Source organism: Rhopalosiphum maidis, chromosome 4, assembly GCF_003676215.2.
Source record: "Rhopalosiphum maidis isolate BTI-1 chromosome 4, ASM367621v3, whole genome shotgun sequence".
In the NCBI taxonomy this organism is placed as follows: Eukaryota; Metazoa; Arthropoda; class Insecta; order Hemiptera; family Aphididae; genus Rhopalosiphum; species Rhopalosiphum maidis.
Genome location: NC_040880.1, coordinates 45,350,450 through 45,375,944, shown reverse-complemented (window position 1 = coordinate 45,375,944; position 25,495 = coordinate 45,350,450). Strand labels below are relative to the sequence as shown.

Sequence of the window (25,495 nt, the reverse complement as noted above, 5' to 3'; positions counted from 1 at the left end):
CTAAAACTGGCGACACTGTTATCGTTTGTTTACTAAAATATTTTACAATCACTAATGGTAAAAAAATTTCCGCGGTCAGTGTCACTACTCGCTAGTAGCTGTCGTAGTGTCGTAAGTGTTGTAGTGTTGCTAGTGTTTGTAATTTTCTTCTCTTCGGCTGTAAAAATTGTTTTGCTAATGCATTTTTGTTGTTATTTCATTTGAAATCTCAAATGAAACCTATTCCATAAACAAAATACGTTATGAATGTATGCTGGTACGCGTGATAGTTAAATTTAAATGGACTTTTGGTGGTTTGCGGTCATAAATGGATCGACAGTTTAATGATTTAATTGCGAACAAACAATTAAATAGCTTTTTCATTGTATCCTAAAAGATAAATTTTGAACGTATCAAAAGAAAAATATGCCAGCTGCCGAAAACGGTTCGTTGCATCCAGAAAAGGATATGGATTTGGCTCCAATCATTAATGGTATGGAGACATTACCAAAAACTAAACAGGTAATTTGTTATTTGTTATTGATATTTAATTAAGTTTTTAGAATTTGTATAAATTATAGCTTAAACATCAAAAAACTACTTACAAACTACAAACATGAATTTAAAATAGGTTATAATATCTTAGGTTTAATATGTTAATTTAATTACAAATAATATTGTTTAAATTGTAGGCAATTGTTGAGGTAATTGTTTTTACATTCTTGGGTTTTGGTAGTTAGGTATTATAAATTATTATGTTTTTGTTTTTTTAAATATTACATTATTTTAATAAATATTTAATAGATACCTTTCCTTTTCTAAGCTTGAATAATATTTTACTTTGTGTGAACCAGATTTAAACTATTTTGATAATATATAATTATCCAAGTATTTAATCTTATAAATATGTAGTTCAATTCAATTAAAATATAATTTCTAATCTTATTAGATGAGATTATGTTGGTAAATAGTATTAGTGTACTATTATTTGAAAACAATGTTTATAAATATATTCATACACTAGGTATAGTTCTAAGTAATGTTAAACCATTTTCGTATTTTGGTGAAGTACATATTTATATATAATGACTCCTTGTCAGTGTCGGCTTGAAGTAAAAATGAACTAATTAAAAATTTGCTTACAGTTTTTAAAGATTTACTACTCAATATCATGTTAGATATTTGATACCCAAAACAAAAAATAACAAGTACCTTGATAACAAAAACTCATTATTTACCAATATTCACTTTTTAATATTTCAATAGAATGTAAATAACTAATTTAAAAAAGTGATTACAAATCTTAGGCTTCAAACATTTCAGTTTTTCACCAAGTGGTCAACAGTAAATATATATATATATATATATATATATATATATATATATATATATATAAAGAGTACCAATACACCAATTTAACTAGATAAAATATACCTATTAAGTCAGTATATTATTATAATATTAACCTTCCTTATATCAAATTGTCTATAGCTCAGTCCCAAGAAATTAAAAAAATATTTAGGTAGGTATTACATAACACCAGGTACTTTTCCTCCCAAACCAAATATTGTTTTTATTATTGATTTTCATGTACGAGTATAATAGGTGCTATTCATATTGATTGGCATACTATATAAAGCTCTATTTTAAAAATATGATTAATTGCTAACCAGTTTACAATGTTTTTCAAGCATGACATAAGGTGCTTAAATAATATTAATATATTATTGATTACATTTTTCAACAATTTCAAATTTTCATTAAAATATACTACTTAACTTTATATGCAAGTATATACATCAAGTCACTAAACTTATACATTTTTTGTTGCACCGACATAACTAAAATCAATTTGGTTAAAATTTCTGAAAAATTGAGATTAACCTTTTAAAAGTATCTATCATCTGTTTTCAACTTTTTAATTGTATTGGATTAGTAATGTATACAACTTCAATGTAAATTTATTCAAACAAATGCGTAAAATACATAAAAACAATCCTGTAATACCTATATATTACTGTCTAGCAGAATTTAAAATTCATCATATGTCAAGATATTTACTTAAATAATGTAGGAAAATTAATCTTCTTAACTAACCTACCTATGAGAAATCATTTTATATTTTAAATAATTTGTCTCATATTTTAATAAGCACTAATTTATTTTACACAAGGTTATTTTAATTGGTAGTGAATAATAATATTATGTAGGTAAATAATTAATAGTGTACTTTTCCATCTATTATATGACATTCTACTGTTGGCTATAATAAATAGGGTGTGTATTTTTATGTAAAAACATAATTGTGTTGAGTATAATTTCTCAATTCTAATTAAAAATCTAAAAATAAGTTAAATAATTTTTATTTGTATCTACCTAATGGATAATAATACGGTTGCACAGTCAATCTATAGATATTAGATATTCTGATAAATAATAATTATTAAATGTTTTCTTTGAATTTTAATTTTGAAACAGTTTATAATAATTTTAAAAATTACCAAAAATGCTCATAACTTGCTTCGTAATTAAAACATCAATAAGAACCTCGTAGATGTCATCAATATAATATTATATTATAAATAAATAATAATCTTACCTTAGACTTAATAATGGGTAAATTCGCTTCAATTTTTAAAATAATAGATTAATATGAATTATTGTTAAAATTGTCCATGTTCTATGTTTGTATAATGGAGACAACACGTACGGATCTTGCGTCCTCTTTAACGTTTCTCTCGTATAAATTTATTATATATATTTTTTTTGTAGGGAAGATAATATTATAGTGTCTCAGTAGTTTATAGGGTTTTTTTCGTTCCGTTAACATTTTGTAGCAGTTATGCGATACAGACGTATACAATAGGTTGATTCAGCGATCAGACTAGATTTAGACTTATATAAATCGAGATTGGATTTGTAAAATTAGAAAATTCTAAACATTTTATTAAATAGTTGTAATTAACAAAAATAATTCTAAAATATTCAATGAACATTATAAAATTATGAAATTGTTGTTCACTGTTCAGAAACGTTTTTTTGAATCCGATACATGTTGCGGTCTAATTTAAAATAGTAATACATTATTATTCCGTGCCGAGCTGAATGAAGTGAAACGAATGATACATTTGTTGGCTGAAGCTTCTTTTGTTTGTTTTGTTTTTATAATAAATTTTAAGTATAATAATAATTAACTATTAATAAATTACCCCATTTACAAAATAATAAATTAGTTTATTTTTATTATATTATACTTGTATAGGTCCATTAGTTTTTAAAATAACTTCCACGTCGGAAGTTAGTTTCACTAATAGAAATTGTGTTCAGGTCAATATGGAAACAATGGAATACTTTTTTTTTTATCGCAAGGACGAATGTTTCTAGTTATTTTATCATTTTCACTGGACCATGACATAATCATCGTAAATAGATATTTCATCGCTATTTTGGGTTGTTTTTGAAGTATTTTGTATTTTTATTTTAACATTTGTAAACGACTATAAATGAAATACAATTTTTATACAATTATTTAAAAAAAATTGTATATCCTTTTCCGGTAGGCATGTTAGTGTAATAATTGGTATTATTACTTTGAGTATGATGATTTTCTTTATAATTTTTATGCCACAAGTCTGATATATAGACTTGTTTTATAGGTAGTCATATATTATATAGTTATATCTCATTCTCAAATACTAAACCTCTCTACGTACCTTATGAAATAATAATGAGCACCACCATTCTATCGGTTGACGCTAGAACATTGACCTCGAACATTATTTTATGTTATCTATTAAAGTTTTAACTTATTTTGTTTTTGTACTTCCTATCTTTTATGTATATTTGCTACAATTCTTGTACAAATGGTTTATAATCACTTATTTTATTATTATTCAATCGAAAAATAAAATTATATTTTATATTTACTGGGCAATTATATCAAATTAATTATTATTTAATGAAATTAAAATGCTCAAGTGTCTCGCGTGTATATACTCATATTGTGTCATTTAAATATAAAATAACTATACCTATCTTAATATAATAATATTTTCCTTCTAATAATGCACAAATGCACAATTCAAGTATTTAGTTTATTTAAGTTTAATGATTAAAATACTCGTTTGATCTTAGAATTACTAGATGTTGTTTTTAAATTTAGTGGCGATAAAAGAAAATGTGCAAAAACCTAGTTTAGCTTAAGAACAATAAAAATACCAATGAGATGAACCTGAACTAAAGACGTTTTGTATTCTGGATAAACTTAACTGTTAGGTAGAGAAAAAAAATATTACCGACATCCACAAACCGGTTATAAATATATAACATAGACCATCACAACTAAACTAACGTTAGTCGTTCCTATACTGCGTTAAATATTATCTGCCCACAAGTATTTTAACAGTAGGTATCCTTGTGTGTGTTATAGGTATTTATCAAATACAATATTTTAGTAGGAGTTTTTAAATTGTTTTAAATTATAAAACTAGCTGTTCGATGTTTTAGTGCAGTTTATATTTATTATAATTTGATGGAAGAGTGGAGTAAAAATAATAAAATAATGTAATTTTGTTTATTGACGTCATTGCTTTAAAAAAAACATAAAATTGCTTTTTTAAAAATTTAAATTTAAATAACTAAATAATATATGAAATTATTATTAGGTAACATTTTTTTTTGCTCTTACTGGGTACCTTAAAAAACATGTGTAAATTATTCCTACATAAATAATTATTGGAATAATTTATACATAAATTATTTTTTTTTAATTTTGTTGAAATTGTTGTTAAATGGGTGTTAGCGCAATACTATTTTTTCTTTCAGACTCACTCGCAATATACGAGTAGGTTAAATGCTTTCGTTTAAAGTCGTTTTTTTTTTTCTAGTGGAGTAAAATCACCAAAAGTTATTGAGGGTTTGACCCATTCTTTTTATACTTATTTATTACCTACCTATGTGAATTTAAATTGGTATAAAAATTGTTTTAATACGAAATTTAGACAAATTGATGTATCTTACTTTCAAAAATATTTTATATAGGTACATATTTTAACAGGCAATTTTAATCTTAGATTACTCGACAATATAAAAAAAAATGATTTTGCGTGAACGTGTTTTGTCTATGATGTATGTTGTCCAGAAAGAGAATACAAATGTAGTGCATTGGCGACCTCTTATAACTACGTAAATAAGTATTTTATTTAAAATATTTAGATTATAAGGCATATTATTAGATTTGTAGTCACTATTAAAATATGAAAGATTACCTATGAAATATTTTATTTATTGATTTTTTTAAGAATAAATTCACTATTATTATTATAAAAACATTTTTATTGTATATTCATATTGTTAACTGAATTTATAAGGTATAATCATAAATATTAAAAAAAAGTATTAAGTTCTTTTAATGACATTTCAAATTATATATTTATATCTTAAGTAAATCGTGAAAATGTATGTTAATTTCCATAAACATTAATAAGTTAGTTTAACAGATAATACATACTAATAAATATATATAGTATATAAGAATATTATAGATTTAACTAATTAATTAATATAGCGTTGATTGAAATAAATAAACAAATTATTAACATTTAAATAATAACGATAAGATTAACAAAAAATAAAAATATCGTAAATATCGTTATTTTTGGTTTAATGTAACCTATGTGATATAATATATCGTTAATTTTAGTTTAAATGGCTCGTATACCATCCTTTTATTATCCCATTTACTTGAACAATCCTCAGCGTTCAATAATTTCTATAATATATTAATGAATACATACATAAAAAGGATCCTTTAATTATAGGCATGAAATAACATATCAAAACTTTTTTGGATCGTGTTTTGGTTTGTTGAGCAAATGCGACGACTTACATGCCGTTATATTGTAAAGTCTGATTTATTACATTTAGCTTGCAAATTCGCTGTAAACTAATTATTACATGCATTGCAAGCATTAGCCGTGTATTTTCATTTTTCAGTTCCGTTTTACTCATATGAACTTATCTCTAATTTCTGGTAAGAACGCTGAACGGATTGTGTTAGGCTCTAGCTTTTTAGTTGTTTTAAATTATTTTTTTTATATTATTTATATACATGCAATTTATCTAACGCTTGATTTTTGAATAATTGATATACTACCTATCTATAATATATATATTATAAAACACGTTGACTATATTTAACTAATAATTGATTTATTGATAAATTAAAATAGTCCGAGTATGTAATACTATTTTAGTTTTGTACCTGTTCTCTGTTGAGTATACCTATTAGTTATTATTATTTACATGTCTTAATTATACAGACAGTTTTAATCTCTAAAAATTATTTGTATTTAGACATGTTTATACAGATTTCTAATAATTCAGACTATCAATAAAGATGAAGTTAAAAAACTTATTTTACGTTTAAAAAATAATCAATGCGTAATAAATTCTTATTATTTCTACTAACATATTAAGTTGTATTCGAAATAGTTGATATTCCTGTTTCTTGTATTATTGGATTGTTATTTTTAAGTTTTTGATTAATTAAATAAACAATAATAAATGCTACTTCATTCTTAAGTTGAACACTTGAGTTACGGGTGTGCCAAATGTGCTTGGGCACACCCTTATTGCATATATTTATTATAAATAACGTACTAACGTGCCTATCAATTTAATGTTTGATAATGCATTGCTACAAAAAATAGATGATAGTTGTTAATTAAATAACATTAATTGTTGTATGTATCTATTATTTAATTATTTGAATATTTTAAAATGTTTAATATTTGTTTATATTATACTTAAAATTGAAAATTATGCATTTTCGTAATTTAATTACCAAATTACAAATTTTGCAATAATTAAAAATTGCATTAATATGTAAATAAATATTTTGAGTTGAGTATAATTTTTAATAACATTTTTACTGGGATAAACTGATAAATAATTTATTAAAATATGAGACTTCTAAAGGAGTTTTTGTTTTTACTTTGTGGGCTAACACAAAAGTACTGTATGTCTGTAGGTATATACATCTAAATTGTTATAGTTGAAGAACTACAATCGGTATCGATTATTTCAATAGTATTGAAAATTATAGTTTATTTTTTTCAGTAGCACGAACATCAATATATTAATATAACTTATTTTTAAATTGTCATCTAAAATTACGTTAAACGTTTAAATGTCACACTTTTTAAGAATGCCCTCGAAAGCATTCTTTGAATTTTAAATACGTTTCGTATAAAGAATATGACGTGCTATTTATGATAAAAAAAAAACAATATTTTTGTTTATTCAACTTTGGTAGTATACTGGGGTGAATTAGTTATTTAATAATATATTGTCATACAAAATACTGATTACCCCCTTTGACCTTAAACATACACCTGGACAGAGCATTGTGTTTGAAGTTATACCAGCTAAAAATATATAGGTATTTTAGTCTCCAATTCGATCAATATAGTCGCTTGTACAGTGTACACGCTATTGTTAATAGTTAAAACAGCAAACATTATTGGATTTCATTATTATAGTGTAGTAATTATATTATTATAAGTGGAATAAATAATACTATAAAATAATAGTTGTTTAGGTGTATATATTAAATTCTATTTATTTTAGTATATTTTTTCTTACCAGGAAAAATGTATACTTGTATAGGTCTTCATTCAAATTAATTGATTTTAGTTTATCGAATTAAATAATAATTATATGAATTAAGAAGAATCTAATTGTATTAAATATATAATAATATTCTTTAGGACAATAATAATATATCTATTAAAATCTAAATATGTATGACGAAATCATAGTGTACATAATTGTATATAATTGATATGTATATATAATTACAAAACTTATATATTTTTTTTATAGTTCATCATCAACATCTGCTTGTAATAAATAAAATTATTACATTAATTTAAAAGTATAAACATAATGATTTACGGTCTGTATAATAAAAACATGATGTCATTTAGTCTAAATTGTGATGCGAAACTAATGTCTTCGTTACTTTTGTTTGGGGACGAAATAAATATTAGTATTAATAATGCTGTATTAACTAGTATATGATTTATTTTCGTATTATATAGAAATTATTCTCTGAAAAATGTTTAATTATACAACAGCAAAATTTCATTTATAAACTGATAATAAATTAAAACATTTAAAATTAAGTCCGTAATTTTAAATGTTTTAAATATAGTTAATAAAATAAATGTTTTTTATAAGTTAAAATATTAATTTTTTTCGCCTATATAATGTAAATTTCATAGAGGGTTCCAAATTGTACTATTTTACATATAGGTAAAATATTAATAATAAGGATATAGTTTTTAGTCGTTAGTGAAGTATGAGTGATTCACATTATATACAATATAGATAACGCAAAAAAAAATGTTTGAGAACCTCTGGTGTAGAAATTAACACATAGCTTAATATTTTATTTGTGTGTTTAAACAATATTTTAACGTTTTATTATAGTTGCTTAGATTATATTCTATATAATTGTATAATAATATAATCTTTAAGACTACAATTGTTGAAGTTTGTTTTGATTACATGTACACCTAATTTCTCTTATCATCTTAAATCGTATTCATGGTAGATTGAAATATTGAATACCCAATGACTGAATGACGTATGTATAAACATTAAATGGCATATGCAATAAAATAATTATTTTTACCATTATTATAGTTGCTAGGTATATGTTATGATCAAGGATAAAATGACACCTACACAGTTTATGGAAGCCGAAGGTGTTCTATGTAATAAGCATTCTTAGCTAAGAGTGTTATATTACAATAAATATTAATTGATGTTTATTATTTTAAATATATTATTATTATACAAATTGTGTTATTTCATATTGTATAATTTATTTTAAACTTATGCAGCGGTGAACTTCAACGTAGACTTTTTTTTTTCATACGCGTTAAAACGGAGAATAAAAGTCCAGTTTATTTAGGTCAATGGATGCATCCACGACCAGCTCAATAGTTCTCTACGCGTGTAGTATCCTGATAGCTAACCCCTATGTACTTATAACATGTGGAAAACGATTATAATCAACCTTTTTCTTTTATCGGATGAAATTAATTAGTAAAATTTAAATTACAATGTTAATAATTTAGTCCTAAAGAAATGTTTATCAATTGATTTTTTAAATATTTATGTATATATATGTATATACATATTAAAGAAATAGCTACATCGTTTTGAAAAATGTATTATTTTTTTAGTATGGGGTTTGCATTTTAATTGCTTTTTATTGTTTAGTTAACACGTCATAACAAAATTATATTAGTTAATTCGATTTAATTGAATTGTATTTATCTACCTAACGTAAATGGCTTTAAAATGAATGTTTAGTGAAATTCAATTTCCATTTGCTAGTAATTTCTGTAAATTCGGATGTAATTCCTAATTTAATAGTAAAAACAAGTGATATCAAAATCTAATTTTAAAATAGATTTCTGTATATGTTCGTAAATGCCAGTTCTCCGGATATTACAAGTGTTTTTTTCGATTATATATTAATCAGGAAGGATGACTAAATTAAAGTATTAGATGAGCCTATAGAGTATAAACAGAGGTATAGGCGTTACTGTTAAAATATATTGGCAGGGATACAAAAATGTGTCGTTTTGAGAACTTTTTATACATAAGCTAGTAGTAATTTATTATTTTTTTATAGATATAAACTATGTACTATCTTAAATCAATTTGTTATTTATAGAAAAAAGTAAAAGATATTAGATATAATAGTGTTTCAACGTAAAATTAAATAGGTAGTATTTTTTATTGTTGCATGTGTGTAATTGTGTTAGCACTTTACACACGAATGTGTCATCTCACTTTTTTAATTGTCTGTTGTCTTTACAAACGTATGATCTAGCAAATTTGCATTCAGCAAGTTATACTAGAATATATATAGATTATCCATAGATGTTTTTACTTCCTGGTTAATATATTAAATTTGTCATCATTTTTTTATATTAATTTATTTTTAAATTATGTATCTGTGTAAATTTTTTAATATATATAACATATATAACATAGTTTAAGACGTTAAAGTTAAACTTTTAAAGTTTTTGATGTTATTGAATAGGGTATAGACCTGACGCGCCCTATTCACAGCCCGCGGGCCGAATCCAGTCCGCAAAAGTATTCCAACCGACCCATGACCACTTTATAAAAATTTCTAATTTTTCTAAATTTTCAAAGGTATAAATAAAAATAAAAATCATAATTTAAAAAAATTTTATTATAAAAAGCTTTTGAAAATTACAAATTATCACTGAAAATTAGGCGCTCAGTATCAATTTTGCGATTTTTTATTTTAAAATATTTTAATAATTAAAATTTAATTTATTATTTTTTGCAAACAAGAAATGTGAACCTACAGTTTCTAATGACGATAATAAATTAGCGACTAGTGTGGAAATATTCAGTACTTTAAACACTTTAGTGTTAATTAGACGTGTACATTATACAATGTATTTATGAAATTAGTCATAAATTCGATAATTGAACAAAAATAATACTATATCTATTGTACATTTTATCAAAATCAAAAAAATAAAACCGTGAAGTAAATCCAGCCCGCAAATAAATACAAATTTGGAATGTGGCCCGAAAATTAAAAAAAGTTGGTCAACTAATAGTTATATAATTTAAACTATCTTAAACTTTATATTAATTTTTTAATTAATATTATTTAAATTTAATTCTTTTGTAATATTATTAAATTATAATGGAATATTTATTTGCATATATAAAATAGCTAAACATTTTTAGAATTCTCCCATAATATTGATTGAAATAAATATGAAGGTTTAGCTCTTTCCATCATCAAACTATTATTATTGACATATAAATCATAGCAAAATTATTATTTATTAAATAATTTATTTGTTTTATATTTAATATTTATTAATGCAATCAGAGTAAAATTCACAGGTTAAAAACACATACTAGTATATGTGGTAAAATATTACATATTCAGGTCATATAATTTATTATTATTCATTTACCACACTTTCTACAGAAAAAACAAAAACATTTGATATTTTCTTCGTATTGACTTGATGATGACGATGACATGGTTTGAAAGAGGGTGGAAGGGGGGTTGGCAGAGTTTTGAGGGTCTAAGTTCCCTCCTTCTTTCCTTATTATTACTAATAGTTGGTCATTGAATTCTATTAAATCATTCATGTTGAACTAAGTTTACTTGAACTAGTTGAAGTAAATAAGCAATAGTTGTTCAACTCATTAGAGATATGTATTTTATCGATTAAAAAACATGCATATTATACTTAACAATACATTATTGTTTACTTGTATAATAATTTTTAATTTAAATTTTCCAGGCGGATCCTGCTACTTTATATTTAAGAGCTGCAAGATCAGGAAATTTAGAAAAAGTTTTACAATTACTCGAAAGTACTGGTGTTGACGTAAATACTGCAAATGCTGTGAGTATTTTTTTTTTCAAGATAAGTTTTTATATATTATCTTTTTGTATATGTTGAATGCAGAATGGACTCAATGCACTCCATTTAGCTGCAAAAGATGGTCATGTAGATATAGTAAAATGTTTATTACAAAGAGGATGTTCCGTAAATTCAGTAACCAAAAAAGGAAATTCTGCACTTCATATTGCATCATTAGGTAAATATATACTAATTAAAGCTTAATTATCTAAACCTATAAATTATAATATTATATTAGTATACAAATAGCTAGAGAAATTTTTAATTAATTTAAATTATAATTTTAGCTGGCCAAGAAGAAATTGTTAAAGTGTTAGTAGAAAATAATGCATCTATAAATATACAATCGCATAGTGGTTTCACACCACTTTATATGGCTGCACAAGAAAATCATTGTAGCATTGTTGAATTACTTTTGCGAAATGGTGCTAATCAACTTTTAGTAACTGAGGTGAAATATATTAAAGTTTATATTATATAAATAATAATTTTAGATTTATTTTAGACAAAATTAAATGACATTCATAAATAAATAGTAGGTAGAACCAGGTTGATTGTGTTCAAGGTTCCTATTAACAATTGGACCCATTTAACAATTTACTCTTGTTAGTGTTATGAATAATAAATTACATATAGTTATCCAGAAAATATAGGCCAAATGTTCTTAATTGGACTTTTTAGTGATTGGACCATGAAAGTTTTGTTTAATAATTGTGGTTTCACATGTTAAGTATAAAATGTATTGTATTTAGTTCCTTTATCCAAGGTTACTAAAATAGTGTGTTGTTTTAATGAAATAACTAGAGATAGTTACATAAGAACTTTTTTTTAATATATGAGTAGAGTGTCAACTACTTGTCGTTTATAAGTACCCTAAACAGCTGAGTATATTCAAGAACAGCTGTGTTTACTAAATACTTGAAATAGACTAATTTTATTGTATTCAGTTATTGTTACTGGCATATTTATATTTTATGTATGAACTAGTATTGAAACCCTGGGTGAAAATCAAAGTAAAAATTAATAATAATAATATGAAAAATTAATAATTATTGAGTGATGTTTAAAGATTTTGTAGTTGCTACTCAATTATTCAAATAGTTATCAAGTAACAATAACACTTGAGCATTTGACTTTTTTTAAAAGTAAAATGTAAAAATTTAGTCTTATTAAAACCCTATACATTAATATTTAGTTCATTCAAGTACAAAAATATTTAAATTAATTTTTTTTTTAGGATGGATTTTCACCATTAGCAGTGTCTATGCAACAAGGCCATGATAAAGTTGTTGCTATATTATTGGAAAATGATACTAAAGGCAAAGTAAGATTACCTGCTCTTCATATAGCGGCTAAGAAGGATGATACTAAGGCCACTAGCTTATTACTACAGGTCTTGACAAACTTATTAAGTATTTTTGTACTAGTGTTTATTTTAATATTTGTAAAATAGATTTCATTTGCTAACTAAGTTAATATTTTATCATTTGTGGTTAAAGTTTGTTTAAGTAATTTTATATTATATTTTAATGGACTTATTAAACATAAATTAAATATCGTGTTTTAGAATGATCATAATCCTGATGTCACTTCTAAAAGTGGCTTTACTCCATTACACATAGCAGCACACTATGGTAATAATAATGTTGCTTCTATGTTGGTTCAAAAAGGGGCAGATGTAAATTTTACTGCTAAAGTATGAAATAAATTTCACACTTTTTTTGTTTAAAAAAATAATAGTAATATTTTTATAAATAGCATAATATAACACCATTACATGTAGCTGCTAAATGGGGAAAATTAAATATGGTTGATTTGCTAATACAATTGGGTGCTAATATTGAAGCTAAGACTCGAGATGGACTTACTCCTTTACATTGTGCAGCAAGGTCTGGACATGATCATGTTATTGAACGTTTATTACAAACTAACACTCCTAGAACATTAAAAACAAAGGTAGGTACTATTTATTTATTTATTAAAATTGTATGTAATAAGTAATAAATTTCATTCATTATTTTTTAGAATGGTTTAGCCCCTTTACACATGGCAGCTCAAGGCGATCATGTGGATGCAGCTAAAGTACTTTTAACTTACAAAGTCCCTGTGGATGATGTCACTGTTGATTATCTAACCAGTTTACACGTAGCAGCTCATTGTGGGCATGTAAAAGTGGCAAAAACACTGTTAGATCATCATGCTGATCCAGATGCTAGAGCATTAAATGGTTTTACACCACTTCATATAGCTTGCAAAAAGAATAGAATTAAAGTCGTTGAACTTTTACTAAAACATGGAGCATCTATTGAAGCAACAACAGAAGTATGTATTTTTGTAATAAAGCTATTTTGTATTTAATATTTACTATAAATATTTTTATTTTTAGTCTGGCTTAACACCATTACATGTTGCCAGTTTTATGGGCTGTATGAATATTGCCCTTGTTTTAGTCAGTCATGGTGCTTACCCAGATGCTAGTACAGTTCGTGGAGAAAGTCCTTTGCATTTGGCTGCTAGAGCTAATCAGTCTGATCTTGTGAGAGTCTTGGTACGTTCTGGAGCAACAGTGGATTCTAAAGCAAGACATGGCCAAACACCACTTCATGTTGCATGTAGACTTGGCCATACTCAGATTGTTACATTACTCCTTCAACATGGTGCTTCAGTAGACACTACAACTACCGATTTGTACACACCTTTACATATAGCAGCTAAAGAAGGACATGATGAAGTGGCAACTGCTTTATTAGAAAGTGGAAGTTCTTTAGTGTTGACTACTAAAAAAGGGTTTACACCTCTTCATTTAGCTGCCAAATATGGGAACATTGCAGTGGCTAGTATGCTTTTAGAAAAAGGGGCCCCAGTTAATTCTCAAGGCAGAGTAAGTATAATATTTTAATACTTTTAACTCAAAATGAATAATGATTTTGAAAATATAATTCATTATTAAAATAACAATTTAACCTCAAATAATTTTGGTTATTTTATTATTATTTAAAAAATATTAATCTTAGAAAATTATTATATCATTATATTTTATGCAATTATATGCAATGGTTTATTGTTAAATCAAATATTTTGATAAATCTTTACCAGTGACCTACTCAATGAATTTAATTTCAAACTTTATAAAAGAACAATTTTCTAGGTTTTTAAATGTATAAATAAGAGTAATCTGAGCTTTATTTGGATTTGTTATTCAAAAATTAATGATAAAGTATATTAAAAAGGTAACTTTATGTTAAAATAATTACACATTAAACAAAAGATTCTCTATTAATTATATTGTTATAAATAAGAAAATTTTAAGTTATTTTGTTAAAATATCAGTCTTTCAAAAATGATAATGTATTGTCTTGTGTAGACAATTAACAATTTCTGATTTGAAAGTTATAATGTAGTAATACAAAACTGTTTTGCATAGAATTGAAAAAATCAAAAATATTTAACTTTTGTGGTATATCTGCGTTTATTAAATTTTTTAATCCATTTTTTAACCTCTAAACAATGAGTTATATAACCTTATAAGAATAATATAGTATAGAAACATTTTTAATTGGTTAAGAGTGAAACTTTAATTAATAAACAAATTGTTTTTGTTTCCTTTAATACAATAATTTTATATTAAATATATTATATAAATACACAATTTATTTGATTGTTTAAAAATGGCATTATAAAATAGTTTTCTCTAGATAATTAGATTATATTTTATTTGTAAATTAGAATGGTGTTACACCGTTACATGTGGCTAGTCACTATAACCACCAGGATACAGTATTCTTACTTCTTGATAATGGAGCATCGCCACACATGGCAGCTAAAAATGGTTACACACCGTTGCATATAGCTGCTAAGAAGAATCAGGTAACTATTGCACTGTAGTATAATTTTTGTGTGGTGGAGCATATCTGTATAACACTTGTATTCCAGTTGGATGTTGCTACTACACTGTTGATGAACAAGTCAGATGCGAATGCTGAGTCTAAAGCTGGGTTTAGTCCGTTACACCTCAGTGCACAGGAAGGTCATGAGCAAATGTCTGAACTGTTATTGGAACACAAGTCTGAAATCAACCTACAGTCAAAGGTATCGTATGACTGATGATTGTATCATTAGATAATCAATTTATTTTATATTTAATTTATTAATCATAATTATGTTTGTCATTGAAGAATGGTTTGACACCTTTACATCTTTGTGCTCAAGAAGATAAAGTTAATGTTGCAAGTTTATTAGTTAATAATAATGCAAATATTAATGCAACAACTAAAGTAAGAAAATCAAATTTATTTTATTTGATTCAATTTTTTTTTATAAAAGCCTTGATTTGTTGATTCAATTTTTTAGACCGGATTTACACCTTTACATGTAGCAAGTCATTACGGTCAACTCAACATGGTTAGATTTCTTTTAGAAAAAGGCGCAGAGGTAGATGTTCAAACATCATCTGGTTATACAGCTCTTCACCAGGCTGCTCAACAAGGCCATACAGTTGTCATAACACTATTACTCCAGAGCAAAGCATCTCCAAATATTCAAAATATGGTAAAATTAGTTGTATGTTAAATTATTTCTATAAGAGTGATTAAAAATTTGGATTTTATGTTATAGCAAGGACAAACACCATTAAACATAGCTCACAGATTAGGATATATCAGTGTTGTAGAAACATTAAAAGTAGTTTCTGAAACAACTATAACCACTACAACCACTAGCACTATTGAAGAAAAATACAAGGTTATAGCTCCTGAATCAATGCAAGAAACATTTATGTCCGATTCTGAAGATGAAGGAGGTAACATAAATTTCTTGTTTAATAGAAAATATTAAAGCTTTGAACTAACTAAATATTGAATATTTTGTTTTTACTAACTGCATTTGTAAAATTAAATGGTGGGATGTTTAAAGAACACATCAGGTTATAAAGTGGAGCTTTTCTTGGGTAGTTTGCTTTTTGGGTTAATTACTATCATTATTATTATTATTTTTTTGGGACACGTATCTGAGACAGGTGGTGATGATGTCTTGTCGGTGATCATGAACGATTACGGCAAGCCGGCACATGCGCAACATATTTATCTTCCATACTATCAAGGTCGAAATGTACTACGTAAGTTGTAATAAAAGAAAACAATGAGAGATAGGAAAATACGTTTTCACGCTATTTTATGTTTTGCTTGGTGTTACCAGTGTTAACAATGCATTGCTTACATGTTTGCTTATATTAGCTTCATATAAATTTATTTAAATCATAATAAATAATATTAATTGACAATAAATATTTTATTAATTACAATTAATTTAGAACTTATTTATATTGTTTTTTTAATTCTTTATATATATATATATATATTTAACGACTACACCTTTTTTCAAGTAGTGTTAAAAATCAATTCATGTAAACATTCTATTAAAATTATAAAACAAGGGCCTTTTAACAGTTTTTTTTTAGTATATTGACAAACAAATATAGGTACCGTCATTAAATGTTTATTGTGATTTGTGTTCATTTTATAAACGATTCAGGGTGTGTGCATATAATACAAAAATGTTTAATGACATTATATTGTGGATGTTTAAAATTATTGTTTGCATTAGGTGTTTGTATAGTAAACAATACCTTTACCATGGATTGTGACTAAAACATTTTACTTACAATGTTCGCATGTTAAAATTTTGCTATATTATTTTCAAGAGACATTATGTTTTAAATTAAAATATCTTGTACATTTTCTTATAAGATTTTATTATATTATGAATGTTATATTTTTTATACATTTTGTTGGTACTATTTTATTCTACTGATACCTTAGTAATTTTGTTTTATGCGTCAATATAATTATTTAAGAATAAACAAACATACTATTATTGATGGTTTACATCTATGCATTACAAATAATAATTTAAAATAATGTTAAATTATAATTCTTACAAGGCGAGATGATATTAATTACAGTTTAACATATTTCTTTATTAAAAAATTCTAACAGTGTAATTATTTACTATAACTATTTTTAATGATTTATTTTAATGTTTATGTCTGTTGCCTAAATGGCTAAATGACTATTATTATTTGGTAAAATAATAAATTAATAAAGAAGCTTAAAATCGATTTAAATTTTGATTATTATTTTATTAAATACATGTAAAAGTTAGAACTATTTAGTCAGTAATTTTCAAAACATTAAATTATTTTTAATTTTTTTTTGTTTTTTTTTTTTTGTATCATCTGATTGCTAGATTTGGTTATTTTATTATTGTTATTATTGTTACTTACATTTTTTAAATTCTAATCTTCAAAAAGATAATATAGTCTATATATTTATTATTATTATCATAATTGTTAACACTACATTTTCAAGGAATTATTTAATTAAATTCAATATATTTTTAAGGTATAATACATTGGAGATTATTATTATATTTCACATGGACCAGCAATATTTAGTAAAGTTGATATAATTTTTTTTTTTTTTACAAAATTTAACAAATGTTAGCGACTTGTAACCACAAATATTTATTAAGTCTTATTAATTATTTATATATTAATATTATAATATATTGTTTAAATTTATAATTTTTGAAATGAAAATAGGTTAATTTTTTACATATTCATTGATATGAATAGTTCATCCAAATATCATAATACTAAGTATCAAAAAATATACTTTGAAGAATAATCTTAAAATGTATTATTTTGATAGTTGATAAGCTTGTTCCAATAAATGAATAAAGAATTTTTTTTATACATTTTGTATTAAATGACCTTATTAATAAAATAATAACTTATTTTACTAGATAAAATATTATACTGAACAAATAAATATTGCGCTCATAGTTTTATTAATTACAATATGTAGTGTTGGTTTATATTTTAATGTTTGTCTTTATTCTTGGAATGTTTCATGTGTAATATGTTTTTATTATTTTATTAAAGATTTAAGTGAGCAATATGAATGTTAAATATTTTTAACAATATATAATACAAATAATACATTTTTTTTATAGATGTATGTTTTATATTTAATTTTTTATAATATAAATTTATGTTTTTATATGATTTATAATGTATTATATTGATAGAGGAATTGATTTTTGATAGATGAAGATCCGATGTTGAACGATCAACACCAATATCGCTATATGACGGTGGATGATATGAAATCATTAGGAGATGATTCATTAAAAATAGATGTTACAAGAGATGAGAAAACAGATTTAGCTAATGATTCAGCCAGTAAGTTTTGTTTGGATTAATTTTTTTTTATAAATTTATGTACGTTAGTGTTCAAAAGTGTCTCATTTAACATCCTGAAAAATATTTTTTTGTAAATTCACAATGGCTACAATTTTTAATTTTCAACTTTATCAAAATTATACAGTATTTTAATGAAATTTAATTTATTATATTTGTATTAACTACAAAATATTAATATTAAATAGCTAAAGAAGATTATTTATCATTATATTGACATACATTATAATAATATTACAGCATTGCATTGGACCAGAATGGTACATAATGTGATTTTAGAATCTAACATCTATCCCTATATTATGTTTGTAATTTTTCCTATAGAACTTTATTAAGTTAATTACAATCACTGACTGATTAATAATTAATAATTAAATTTCATTTATGTAAATTTTAATTTATTTGATTAACTACTTTTTACATTCTATAATCATTTTATTGATGTATGTGTTTATATGAACAGTTGCCAACGAGTATGTAAGTAATACACATTATGTTTCACCCCAGTATTCACCCAACCCCTCTGGAGTTTCTTTACTATCTGACAACATTGACATCTGCCGTTCGCCTGTAAATATTGGGTAAGTTTTATATGTTCAAATATATAGAATAATAAGGCTTAATAAATTCTTAAGGATATGTAATATTACATTAATATAATGATATTGGATATTGTCTTCATATATATTTATGCGTGGAAATGCTTTTCCATTAATTTTAATTAAAAATTGTCTTTTATCTTTTGTATAAAGCTTATTAGTTATTTCACTGGACTTTGCACCTATGGTTAATTTTACGGCATTATTTGAGCACTGAGCACAACAGTATAGTATTTAAGTTAAATTTAGATGAAATCATTTATAAGTTATATATATATTATGAAGTTTTGGTTCTAATTTAAAAAAAATATGTATTTTTTAAATATGTACATTTGAAGTATTATTTATTTTATTATACACATTTATCATACATAATGTATAGAAGATAATGTAATTCACCATGAAAATTTAAAATTAAAACATTTTTATGATAATATAATTGTCATAAACTAAAGCAAAAACTTGGAAAACGCTTTGCTGTATAGTACTTTTTGAGTGTACCTTGTCATTGAATTGATAAATCATTGCATACAAAAATGATTCTTAGTGGAGATGATATGTCAGCATATATTACTTACCATATTTTGAAAATTTCACTGTGTATAAAATAATATGATAGTTTAAATCAGAGGTTCCCAAACTTTTCCTACTCGAGGCGCCCTTTTAGAACTTTTAGTTTGCTCATGGCGCCCTTAATAAAATGTACCACCTTCTTTTAAATAAAATATTTATTTTATATAATTATTCACTGAAATATTAAATTTTAATTTTATTAGGTAAAGTAAATTAGACTTAGTTTATTTGTAGAAAACAATTGAATTAGTGAGATGGGTGAGTCTAGGCATTACTGCATAGTTTATCTTGGGATCAAACTTGATACTGCTACTCTTATTTCCGCAGTCGCGGCTCCCCTGACAACACACCGCGGCGCTCAGTTTGGGAACCTCTGGTTTAAGTAATGAAATGTTTCAAATTTATTCGATTAATAATTTTAAAATAATAATAAAATAGGATAATTTTTAACAAAGGATAAATTATTATTCTATGTTTAAATATTTAACTTTTTTTATTTTTTAATTACCAGTAATAAAAACTTATGACGAATTTTGTATTAAAGGTTCAATGATCTTATCAAATAAATGTTATCTTACATAAAAAGGAAAATCCAAATATCTTTAAATAGTTCAAAAATATTATTTTTGAGTTACATAAAAATAAAAAAAATCTAAAACTGATTCTATGTAGGAATTTCTGTTTTTCCACTTTTGAACTTTCAAAGTAAAAACTCGTATAATTTTTTAGCAGAAATAACCCTCTAAGTTAACAACATATCATCATAAAACCAATACATTTGTTCCACTCAGAATTTGAACTTTAGTATTTTAGTCAATATTTATATTAATTGTGAAAAATTTCAATTTATAAAAGTAGTATCAAAACAATATTTTAGGATTTTAAATTAAAAATTTATTGCATTATTGTGTTGCTGTTAAATTGTAATTTAATTAATTTTATCACACACATTATACTTAAAAGCCAACTTAATAATCTCAAGATTTAAAATATATTATGATTTTAAAACAAATAAATAAGTGTAATAAGTATAATATTATGACGAATTATGTAAAATACATTACTTATTTTTAAGGCATGACATTTTGTTTAAAAGTAGCTTAATAATAATAACTATCTATTAAATTATTTATGTACTATAACTATTATATGTTAATTTGTGTATGAGAATGCATTATTATTTATATGCATCTTGTGCATTGGAGAAAACCCATTTGCATTTTATACCGACAGGTTGGATAGACTTGAAAGATCGTTGGCAATGCTCGGGCCTCGTGGAAATACTACTGGAATGTGGCGCGAAAGGTAGACTGAGTGAATGTTATTGAATGAAACACAACAAACACTAACTTAATAAATATTCTTAATCTTTTATTTTTTTCTTACGTATTTTTCATTAATGCTCTACTTATATTTTGTTTTTTCATTATATTTATTTTAAATTTCTAACACTATTTTGCTGTGCTCTTAATGCCATAGTATAGGTGTGCGTGCTATGATTAATTTAATCCATTGTTTTTTGCTGTTTTATAGTTATGTACCAATTTATTTTATATTAACACAAATATTTAAACACACATTTTTAGTATTGATGTTTCATTTTTGTTGATTATATTTTCACATTAAGGTTAGGAATTTTGAATGGAGGTGTACTGATTTATTTGTTAATTTCATATATTACTTTAACACCACTGCATGAGTAGATTCTATAATAATTTAATTTAGATTAACTATAAGTTAAGTATTAATTATAATTGTTATCATTATAATTACTCCTCTTATGTTTAATTGGTTTAAATTAAATATAATTGTGTTAAACAATTCTAAAATATTAATTTTTTATCATTGATTATACTATCTAATTAATCAATAATAATTAGGTGTATACTATAATATTGATTTATAAGTTATGCTAAGTTACATTGTATAAGTTAAAAGTTTATTTATAAAATATTTTTTGTAAATAAAATTGAATTTTGAAATTTATCTGTTTATAAGACAATGTAAATAACAGCACTAATTTTAAATTTTGTGTTTTTTAAATTATAATTTGAACGGCATTGGCATTTGTACAGAAAAAGCCGTTGGAAAAAGTAAGTTAAACATAGAACACAATTAATATGTACTCTATAGATAGAGTTTGTGTATTTTATCATTAAATGAGTATAATAATGAGTATTTGGTAGAATATTATTATAATACAAACAATTTCTTTAAAATATTACTGAAATTTTTAATTTTCAATTTTTTAGCATGTTTGAACCGTTTAGGGCATGAGTTGAGTAGGATATACCTAATCGTACTGACTTTAATTAGCACATCATTTTTTCATTTTCTAGTGCACTGTTTTTTTTTAGTTTTGTGTATTCATTTTTAAGGTGATATTAATTGCTTATTTTGTTTTTTAGTTTCTTAGTTAGTTTTTTGGTGGATGCCCGTGGAGGAGCAATGCGAGGATGCAGACAATCAGGTGTTAGAGTGATTATTCCACCACGAAAGGCTCCAAGTCCTATGCGAGTTACATGTCGATATTTGCGGAGAGACAAAATGGTCAACCCACCGCCCTTGATGGAAGGAGAAGCATTAGCCAGTAGAATACTCGAACTTGGTCCAGCTGGAGCCAAATTTTTGGGGTATTTTTTAAGTTATAATTTTTTATTTTAATTTTTTAACATTGTAATATTGTTTTGATTTTAATTTTTTATAGACCTGTCATTATTGAAGTACCTCATTTTGCATCATTGCGAGGAAGAGAAAGAGAGCTAGTAGTTTTAAGATCAGAAAATGGTACGACATGGAAGGAACATAGTTTGGAAGCTAACGAAGAAGCTGTGCAAGAAGTACTCAATGATAGCTTTGAAGGAGAAGAACTCAGGCAGATTGAAGACCTTAGAACTAGTCGGATTGAACGAATATTGACATTAGATTTTCCTCAATATTTTGCTATTGTTTCAAGATTACGTCAAGAAATACATCCTGTTGGTCCGGAAGGTGGAGTTATGTCTTCTACCGTTGTACCACAGGTGCAAGCATTATTTCCAGCCAATGCATTAACAAAACGTATAAAAGTTGGCTTACAAGTAAGAACAATTTGTAATTCCTTATGTTCTTGATGTACATTTTTTATTAAAATATTCTAGGCTCAACCTATTCCTGTTGAATTGGTAGCAAAATTATTTGGCAACCGTGTCGCAGTGTCTCCTGTTGTAACCATTGAACCTCGCAGAAGAAAGTTTCATAAAGCTATTACTCTGACTATTCCTCTGCCACAAGCCACTACTAAAGGAATGATAAACCAATATTCAGGCGATGCCCCTACATTGCGATTGCTTTGCAGTATGTCAGGTTAGTAATCATCTACTTTGTTATATTCTCTAGCTGATTGGATTTAAACCTAATATTACATTCTATATATACAGGTGGTCAGTCTAAAGCTCAGTGGGATGATGTTACTGGAGGAACACCATTGACTTTTGTCAAGGACTGCGTAACTTTTACGACTACTTTATCTGCAAGGTTTTGGCTGATAGACTGTAGAAACGTTAGTCAAGTTAAAAACATTGCAACACAACTTTTTATTGAAGCTAATTATGTTCCATTCATGGCAAAGTAAATAATTTAATAAAAAAACATATTTAATTGCTTATTTTATTTATTTTATCATTATATATTAGGTTTGTAGTGTTTGCTAAAAGAACAGATGTTATGGAAGCACGTCTTAGAGTATTTTGCATGACAGATGATAAAGAAGAAAAAACATTAGAAAACCAAGAGCACTTTGTTGAAGTAGCCAAAAGTAGAGATGTTGAAGTGCTGCAAAACAAAAATGTATATGTGGAGTTTGCTGGTAATTTATTACCTATATTTAAAACTGGCGAACAACTAGAATTAAACTTCACTGCTTTCCGTGAAAATCGTTTACCATTTACTGTTCGCATACGAGACCTGGAGGATACTAATGTCGCACGAATTCTGTTTATGCGTGAGCCCAAAGTAAATCGAGGTGATCCCGCACAGACACCTTTATGTGTATTGAATGTGACCATTCCTGAAGATATTGTTAATGTAACAACCAAATCTGAATCAGATTTATTAAGCCTTGATCGAAGTTACAATTTTTATGATAATGGTTTTGGTATGTTACTTAACTTTTTTTGTACTATACACTTATAATACCTTTATTTATAATAATAATTGTTATTCCACAGAACAAGTTGATACAATACGTAGAGCTGATATTCGTTTGTCAGATATTTCAAACATGCTGGGTGATAATTGGCCGTCTTTAGCAGCCGAACTAGGGATTCTTCAATCAGACATCAGTATTATCCAATCAGAATACCCAGGTAACACCCAACAACAGGCTATGGTCATGCTTAAGTTGTGGTTACAAACATTTGGACAACAAGCAACTGGGAATTCGCTAGAAAAGGCATTGCGAACAATCAATCGTGAAGATATAGTGAATTTGTGTATACACAATATTGAGATTGTAACTGATGATATGGAAAAAGCAGTAGCAAAAGTACAGTTAGATCAGTCTGGATTTGATTCTCTAAAAGAGGAATTAGGACCATCCAGAGATGGATCTCTTGGTCGAAAAACTTCTCTTTCTAATCATAAGGTGTTTAATATTAATTGCTTAATATATTTAGTTTTGAATGAACTAATAATAATATTTTGTCTATAGAAAGTCAAACAAGTAGAATCAAATAATATTAGTCAACCCATAAATGTTGATGAGGAGTTAATAAGTGCTTTAAACAAACAGATGGTAGTTGATAAGATTGTGGATAAACCCAAAATACTAGGTGAGTTGTTGAACAATCTATTAATTGATATTATTTTTCTTTGCATTTTAACATTCTAAAAATACTTAATAGATGATAAGTATGCTGCGGAAGTTAAAGAATATGATTCCAAGACACCTAATGGTGTATCATTCAAAGTAAACACACCTCCACCAAGCCCAACTGAGCAATCTGATAAAACTGATAAAAGTAATCTTAATATATAATATTTTAAGGCACAATAAATTATTTTAAATATTTTTATAGGAAAAGCTGCTTCAAATAGTTATGACAGTAATGTTTCTGAAGTAGTTGATGAGAACATTCTTTAACATATGGACTATCAAGTAATTAGATAATTTATGTCCACTCATTAGGATCGCATAACAAAAATGTTAGCTAATATTATGAGTTATTATTACTCGTGAATTAATCTTTTTTTGCTAATGCACAAAATTTAAAAAAAAAAATTAATGCTGATTGTTTTTTCTTTTCTTTATTTTTGTAGAAAATTATTTAACTATATTCTAACCAAGCTTAACTGCTTAATTATGTTTGTATCAAGTGCCAACTTGATTTATAAAATGGTTAAGTTATTTTTCTTTTCTTTTTTGAAATTAGACCTATATGTATTTATCTAAGTATTGTACTTGTGTTGTTTAAATTGTACTACTGGTTCGTGACCTTTTTTTACATCCTAATTTGTTGTTATTATTTTTACCTAAGATTATTTAATTTATTTTAATTAATTTTTGTTTTTTTCTTGTCCATTTTTCATTTGTATACAAA

At 25.3% G+C, this 25,495-nt stretch overlaps 1 protein-coding gene across 3 annotated transcripts; it reads left to right on the top strand.

Moving 5' to 3' along the window:
• The first annotated feature begins 85 nt into the window (after positions 1-85).
• LOC113559008 (ankyrin-3-like) lies at positions 86-25,213 on the top strand. Of its 3 annotated transcripts, XM_026964597.1 has the most exons (27): positions 406-501; positions 11,364-11,468; positions 11,532-11,664; positions 11,774-11,937; positions 12,724-12,879; positions 13,054-13,182; positions 13,245-13,442; positions 13,512-13,808; positions 13,873-14,367; positions 15,213-15,353; positions 15,420-15,575; positions 15,662-15,760; positions 15,837-16,034; positions 16,101-16,284; positions 16,501-16,599; positions 18,592-18,726; positions 19,208-19,325; positions 21,150-21,221; positions 22,325-22,549; positions 22,624-22,996; positions 23,057-23,261; positions 23,336-23,525; positions 23,591-24,051; positions 24,125-24,540; positions 24,607-24,727; positions 24,800-24,916; positions 24,974-25,038. In XM_026964597.1, the coding sequence occupies exons 1-27, from the start codon at positions 406-408 to the stop codon at positions 25,036-25,038; spliced, it is 5,148 nt and encodes a 1,715-aa protein (XP_026820398.1). The 3 variants fall into 3 exon arrangements, with proteins under 3 accessions (XP_026820400.1, XP_026820399.1, XP_026820398.1); XM_026964599.1 differs by lacking the exon at positions 16,501-16,599 and having other exon boundaries at positions 86-501; positions 24,974-25,213; XM_026964598.1 differs by lacking the exon at positions 21,150-21,221 and having other exon boundaries at positions 86-501.
• Positions 25,214-25,495: the final 282 nt, after the last annotated feature.